Genomic DNA, 7,365 nt, shown 5'->3' with positions numbered 1-7,365 from the left:
CCTGGGTGCGCAATTAATTTTCACCGATGACAACCCAAGTAGCACAAAGTGGACTATGACGTGGGGGGCAGCGTTGGGCCCGTGAGGGCAGCCCATACGGGCCCCATGCGGGATTTGCAACACGTACCCAGAGGGGCCCCGCATGGGCTGCCCAATTCTGCCGCTATCGGTCCCAATCTGTATCCGTGTAGGCAGCCCAAATAGGGCTGCCCGCATTCAGCCCAGGTAGACGAATGTGGGCAGCACACCAGAATCATTAATGGGTCCCACATTTGTGCAGGCAATGCCATCCCATTGATCAAGGTTTTAATTTTTAAGTCGATTAATCCCTCCAATACCTGAATTATACAGGCGCGGGATTTGCGAAAGCCAGTCCATTTTGGGCTGGCCCACGTGCTGCCCTGATGGGTTGAATCTGGCATTTTCGGGGCTGCCCAAATTCCAATAATCGATTGTGAAACATTATGCGCTATTTTTTTCCTTGTATGCGACACTGAGTAACATGAGAGAAATTTATTCCCAACACTACACTAATGTGGGCTGGTCTACATCAACCCCAACATGTTGGTCTGAATATTTATTTCGGTGGTGCGTGTAGAATAGTAATGCCGCAGGAAACATTTGGAGGTCGTTCAGTGCATACACGTAAAGCGGAACAGTTACTGTTGCATATTTTCTTTCGACACTGCATAATTAACGTAGTTGTTAGAGTAAAAATAAATAGTCTTTATTCATTGCATAGGTATGCTTAGGACAGTTATGTGAAACCTCCAGAAGAGGCAATTAGTATCCGGTATAACATGATTTACATAAATAAAATGGTGCCTTAAAGATAGGGTGGAGACGTTTCAGAGCGGTAAGCCCGCCTACGGCCAATTTGGGGCCCACTGCAGCATTTCATGGGCCGCCCCAATTGGGCTGATCTTGATTTTACCGCATGGTCTACGAATATATATTGCAATTTCCCGCAAGTACCCCAAGAAATACCCGTCTGGGCAGCGTGGCGGTGTGGTCGCTTTTCAGCCCGGCCGCAAACCATGCGGGACCTATTCGGTTTTTGCGTGGGCAGCCCCAATCAGACTAGCCCGTCATCTATTTGCTTTAGGCCCACATTTGCATCGCATCTGCCCTAAATTGCCCCTCAAGAGACCGATACGGGCAGAAGTGGGAAGGAGCAATTGCCTGCCCCGCTACGGCCCACGCGGAAATTATCTAGGTTTTTGGTGGGCAACCCTATTTGGGGCAGCCCAGGAATTTTCTGCATGAATTCCAGATTTTCGTCTGACCTTCCCTCAAGTACCCTTCAAGGGTCCCATGTAGGCAATGTGCGGGCATACCCGTATTTAGCCCCGCCGCGACCCATGCGGGACCTATTCGGCTTTTGAGTGGGCAGCCCCAATTAGATCAGCCCATGCGTTTCCTACACACAGCCCAAATTTCATTTGCATCGGCCCTAAAATTTCCCAAGCAGGACCCTTGAGGGCCAGATGTGCAAATATGTACTCAGTTAGCCCTTTCCACGCCTATATAATGCCCAAATGGAAAAAACAGGGGTAAGCCCAATTTGGGCTTGCCCGCTTGATCCCTAAAGCGGGCCCTCGTGGGTGTTATTGTGGTTGCCCAAGCCCAACTTGCCCATACGGGCCCCCGGTGGGCCACGTAATGTGTGCTACTTGGGAAAAGACACTTTGGAAGGTTCGGCTCCTTACACTTGTCATCTGTGTTTACAGCCAGGGCGTAAACCACGAAGCATCCTAGCGATGCGCACATAGTTTGTGGCTGCTCCCGGTTGGAGCGAGAGTGTGCCTCCCTGGCTGCTACACTAGGCCGCTTTTGAACTCTCATTCTCTAACAGAAGCGAAAAATCAGGGGCTTTGGACAAAATCTTCATCACAAAGGAAAGCGGTGAAGGTGCTCCTGAAGGACTCATGGTTGAGTTCCCAGTTATAAACTTTACGCGTGCGCCCTCTGTCCCCTCATCATATTGGGCTATGGACACGTCGAAAACTCATTTCGTTGCCTCTCTTCCTTTACTTTTCCTGCCTTTGTTCCCCTGCTCACTTCTAGGGTAGCCTACTGGGCGTCGTCTAGTTAACCTCCCTGCCTTTCCACCCTTTATTTTCTCTCTTCTCTTCTCTCTCTCTCTCTCTCTCTCTATATATATATATATATATATATATATATATATATATATATATATATATATATATATATTGCGGAGCACCTTCGCAAAATTTGCGTAGGCCAGGAAAACGTCAGCGATGGCTGAAAGTGAACCCGACTTGCAATTAAGCCGAGGATTGTTAGGCATGAGGACATCGTTAGGGTGACCATTGGCTGTATTTCTTGCGCATAAATCTGACTTGTCATGGATTTGGAATTTCCGGAGTGAAAAAACTAACTTGGCTGGCAAATTCTCAGCGCAATGAAGCCGTAGTTCTTCCTTCCCAAGCAGGACAGATAGTCACCAAGGGAAATCCCAATGGGCACGAATTTTTGTGCCGACAGAGGCAGCGTGACGACGCTGCGGCCCCCTCTCCGTTTCAATCATCCGGCAGAGGTGGCGCGCTAATTGTGACGCCGGTGCCAGCGGCAAGAATAACACGCCGCGAGCAGGCCTCGGAGTGGCACCAGTGGCACCGCGAACCCCGCAGCTGCTGCGCCGAGTGCCGGCGCGTGTGTCGCGGAGGCGGGCGAGGAGGGGTCGGTGAGCGCGAGGGCGGAAGCGCGCGCCGGCAGCGGCCGCGCGCCAGTCGGGACGCCAGCGCGGTCGGCAGCAGCCGCACGGGATTTCGCACAGGCTTCGCTATGATTCCGCAATGACCTCGCAGCCCGGCATGACACACGACCCGTCGGCGCCGCCGCCCCTGCTGCTGGACAGCCCGTACGTGTCGCAGGACTATGGCAACCTGTCACTCCTGCCATCTCTGCTGCCGCCGCAGGGCGGCAACGTCAACTCGGGAAAACTTTACCAGGTGCCCGTGGGCTTCATCGTGCTGCTCTCCATCTTCTACGGCCTCATCTCGCTGGTGGCTGTCGCGGGGAACTTTATGGTCATGTGGATCGTGGCCACTTCGAGGCGCATGCAGACCGTGACAAATTTTTTCATCGCCAATCTAGCCGTGGCCGACATCATCATCGGGCTCTTCTCCATCCCGTTCCAGTTTCAGGCAGCACTTCTCCAGCGATGGGTGCTGCCCGAGTTCATGTGCGCCTTCTGCCCCTTCGTCCAAGTGCTCTCGGTTAACGTGTCCATCTTCACACTCACGGCCATCGCGCTGGACCGCTACCGAGCAGTCATGTCTCCGCTCAAGGCACGCACCACCAAGCTGCGGGCAAAGTTCATCATCTGTGGCATCTGGACGCTGGCCGTGGCCGCCGCGCTGCCGTGCGCTCTCGCGCTCCGCGTAGAGACGCAAGTCGAGTCGCACGCTCTCAACCTGACCAAGCCCTTCTGCCACGAGGTGGGCATCTCTCGCTCGGCGTGGCGCATCTACAACCACGTGCTCGTGTGCCTGCAGTACTTCTTCCCGCTGCTCACCATCTGCTTCGTCTACGCGCGCATGGGCCTCAAGCTGAAAGAGAGCAAGTCCCCCGGAAACGCCCAGGGCGCCCGCGACGCCGGCATCCTCAAGAACAAGAAGAAGGTGCGTATACACAGCTCCACCGCCGCTTTGAGTGGCTGCTATGAGGATGCATGCGCCCGAGAATCTCTGCGCGCTCATATTCATCTGCACTGCAGAGAGAAGGTGTCGTGCTGCCGGGACCGACGCGGACCCTAAACAAGCATCCATGCATGCATTAGCAGGCCGCGCATTTCAGGCCAAAATACGATTGTTAGCGTCTGTTTCGCTTGTGTAGCCTTCGATAAACGTGACATTCCTTGTTTGGAGATGACATGAACGTCTTACCAGCGATCGTGGTTTGTCCTGCAAGTTTCGCGAACTTTCGCGGAAAGTTCGCACAGCGCGACTTTTTTCTAGGTGGCGCAACGAGTGCACTTGAAAAGTGAGCCACATCTTGAGGCGTGTGCGTAACTTGCGACGTTCTATGGAAGAAATTATCGCATGAACTGGCTGCCTGCATAAAACCGACGTCTAGTAAAGTGGAAGAACCAAAAGCAAAATTTTCAATGCCTCCGGCTCAGTGTTTCCGCTCCGCGATCAGTGCGCGCGCCGTCATTGATCGTTACATCATTCTATTAGAGAGGAAAGTTACAGCTCAGGAAGATAATAATTTTTGACCTTATCGCCTCAGCGTGGACAAAGTGGTACGTTTTTCCTCTAGTAGCACTGCACCCACGGCTGAGGCCAGATGAATTAATTCATGTCACAGTATCTTTTCTCACAGTTACGCAGCATTTAAGAATAGCTACGGTCTCTGTGCAGCGTTTCACCCTGATTCGTCTTTCCTAGATGGGACCTGAGTTATTCTAATATACCTGCTTACGTCAGTCACTGAGAGCATTAGAGAAGTGTCGCTCCTCTCAAATGCTCTCAATGATATTTAAACATAATTTCAAGCTTGCCGTATTTCATTTGTCTGCTCTATTTTATGTGTATAAAGAGCTTGTGATGTATGTTTTGTAGTCGATGTAGTTCACGCTAGGTTGCTAGTCTTTTCTGTAGGAAACACGCAAGTATGCCTGAAGAACAGTGCTTAATCACCCCTGTCTTCTTTGGTGTGACGGTGGATGTTGGTAAACAGAGCGTTTCTACGAGACCAAATATAGTGGACAATAGAAGGAACGTTTAACCAAGTAGGTATTTCGTCATACGTGCTGCTTGTAGCGCGGCAGAAAAAAAGACCGCACATGAAACAATAAGACATGCACCAGCGCTTATCTGTGTCTCACGATCAGTCCGCTCTTAGCTGTCGCGCCGAAAGGACCAACGTGCTTCGCTTCACCATTTTTACGCGTCTGGAGACTTATTTGTACTGCTTGCTGGTACTGACGTACCAGCACGCTGCTAAAACCTAGGTAGTCACCATTCCCGTGCACTTAACTATTGATTGCTGTTGATAACTGTTGATTGTGATCGTGTTAACTGTCTAAAGGTTTGTGCTTGAATGCGTCATCCCGCTTGCACGGATGCTCATTCTTCCACCGGGCATATTTTCCGCGTTCTTATTGGCTCCCGCAATATACATGGACAAGATGACGCTATGTAGATACATGAAAAGCAGTGTAAAAGAGCATAGACGTCTTAGGTCCTCTCTGCCTATATGTATGAATGAATAAAAACTTTATATTCATTTTTTTTTAATTCATCGCAAGACACGCAAGGCCTCCTTTCAACCAGCGGAACGAATAGGCCGGAATGAAGCGTCCCAGGATCGACTCCCACCTCCCAGAAAATTTCTTTTCAGTGCAATTATTTACATTCTTTCATGTCCTAATGGCGTTTGAGTCACGCTGCGATACTATACTCACCATTTACGAGACGTTTTAACAATTTCGGATTCATGGGACGTCACGACCCTCTAAACCAGTTCTAATTTTTTCGGCACAAAGCCAACTACGCAATGCTTTGAGCTGAACGAGAGCCAAACGTTGTGGCGTACAAGTAATGCCCAGTTGCGAAGATAAATTGGCCCAGCTATTCCTTACGATTCCTGCAGCCCATTCTTTTTGCATTGCCACGCGTGCCCTAATTCATACATATAAAAAACAACAACTATGAAATGTATTTCTCATCACCAAGGCACAAAGATCCCACAATTAAATTACTTGCCAGCGTCACGCGACAGTTTTTTCTTATACCTGTCAAGTGTCGCGCCATCCAGCAGCATAAGATACACCCAGAGATGGAGTTGTACAACTTACTGAACAGAATTCCCCACAGCCTGGACTTTATCCTCCACGCCCTCGTTTCAGGTTTTTCCGAAACGGAGGAAACTTCAAGGAGCTTTTCAAGGAAGTCGTTACCGCTTGTTTGTCTTTACAGCGCTTCATTTTGGGAAAGATAAAAAAAGAAAGAACGATCAGCACCAGTGTAAAAACACGACGTAGCACACAGACCCTGTGAGCTACAGATTGTTCACAATCCTAGGTTTTTTCCCTTCGATGTACCAAAATGTCGTAGAAGAAATCTGCTACCACAAGACAGCGTTTCTCTAAAAGCTACACCCTGCTGCTGCTTTCTTTCATTTTGAAACCATGTGTCCGCAGATATGAGTCGACGCGTTCCCCTGGTCCAAGAATATGTGTCAGTCATAATCATCATTAGGTTATGTTGTACATCAGACTTCGGGTATGAGAGAATAGCCGTGAGACCCGCGCCTAGCGGCTGGCAGAATTCGCTCCTCATCAGTCGCGGTGAAATAAAAAGCTATCGTATATAGCGAAGGTTCGAAAAGTCGCCACGTAATCAAAAAAAGAAAGGGAAAGAATATTTAAAAAATGAGAGTAATATGCAAAGCTGAAATGCCTACACGCAATTGTTTTTTTTTTTTTTCCTGCATAGGATCATGCAGTAAGGACCCACGCTGGTCTCGGAGAGGAAGCATGAAATGGGCGTTGGCCTTTCTGTGCATTCGCCGCTGCTAATCGCACGCTTTATCTCGGAAGGCGCAGCACGCGACGCTTTATATAAAACCAGCCCCAACTGCAAGAATTCGGCTCACTACGTTTTTCGCTTTGAAACAAGCAAAACGACGGCAACCGTGTGGACCTCCTTCCCTCTCTGCTGGCTCGAAACCTGTTGCCGCGTAGTTCGCGAACCCGTGCGGAGTGGTGTCACCGCACTTGAAAGCATGCTGTAAATACTGAGCTGAACAGCAATGAAGAACCACTTGCATATATAATCGACAACTGTTACGGGCAAAAAAGGATAATTGTTTATGCTCGAGAGGAATTCTTAAGGAATGGATTCTCTCTCTCTCTCTCTGTGTGTGCGCGCGCGCGCGCGTGTGTGTGTGTGTGTGTGTGTGTGTGTGTGTGTGTGTGTGTGTGTGTGTGTGTGTGTGTGTGTGTGTGTGTGTGTGTGTGTGTGTGTGTGTGTGTGTGTGTGTGTGTGTGTGTGTGTGTGTGTGTGTGTGTGTGTGTGTGTGTGTGTGTGTGTGTGTGTGTGTGTGCGTGTGTGTGTGTGTGCGTGCGTGTGCGTGCGTGCGCTTCTTTTAAGTACTACCTCGGTGGACAGTTCGCGCTTATGGAGAACACATGACGGTGTATTCCCGAAAAAAAAAATTCCCTTTTTGTATTCAAAACGTTCGGCGGCATTATATTTTATTCTCACATTGGGACCCCCGTGATTGGGACTGACTACAAGTGGCTTAAGGAAAGAATAGTGGCTAGGTGCGGTAATTCGTAGCATTTTCTGAATTAAATTGTGCAATAATAAAAAGCACTAAAGACCTATCCTA

At 49.5% G+C, this 7,365-nt stretch overlaps 1 protein-coding gene across 1 annotated transcript; it reads left to right on the top strand.

Annotated features, from left to right (window-relative positions):
* The first annotated feature begins 2,817 nt into the window (after positions 1-2,817).
* On the top strand, positions 2,818-3,782 carry LOC146203469 (RYamide receptor-like). The gene has a single exon (XM_084603028.1). The coding sequence runs from the start codon at positions 2,820-2,822 to the stop codon at positions 3,780-3,782; it is 963 nt and encodes a 320-aa protein (XP_084459154.1). The 5' UTR covers positions 2,818-2,819.
* Positions 3,783-7,365: the final 3,583 nt, after the last annotated feature.

This window comes from Amblyomma maculatum, chromosome 1 (genome assembly GCF_055883805.1).
Source record: "Amblyomma maculatum isolate TAMU_Amacu chromosome 1, ASM5588380v1, whole genome shotgun sequence".
NCBI lineage: Eukaryota > Metazoa > Arthropoda > Arachnida > Ixodida > Ixodidae > Amblyomma > Amblyomma maculatum.
Note: the sequence above shows the minus strand (reverse complement) of the source record. Positions and strands in the feature narration are given on the sequence as shown.

Excerpts from the sequence above, each read along its gene's own strand:
- LOC146203469 (XM_084603028.1), top strand. The coding sequence starts at position 2,820 with ATGACCTCGCAGCCCGGCATGACACACGACCCGTCGGCGCCGCCGCCC.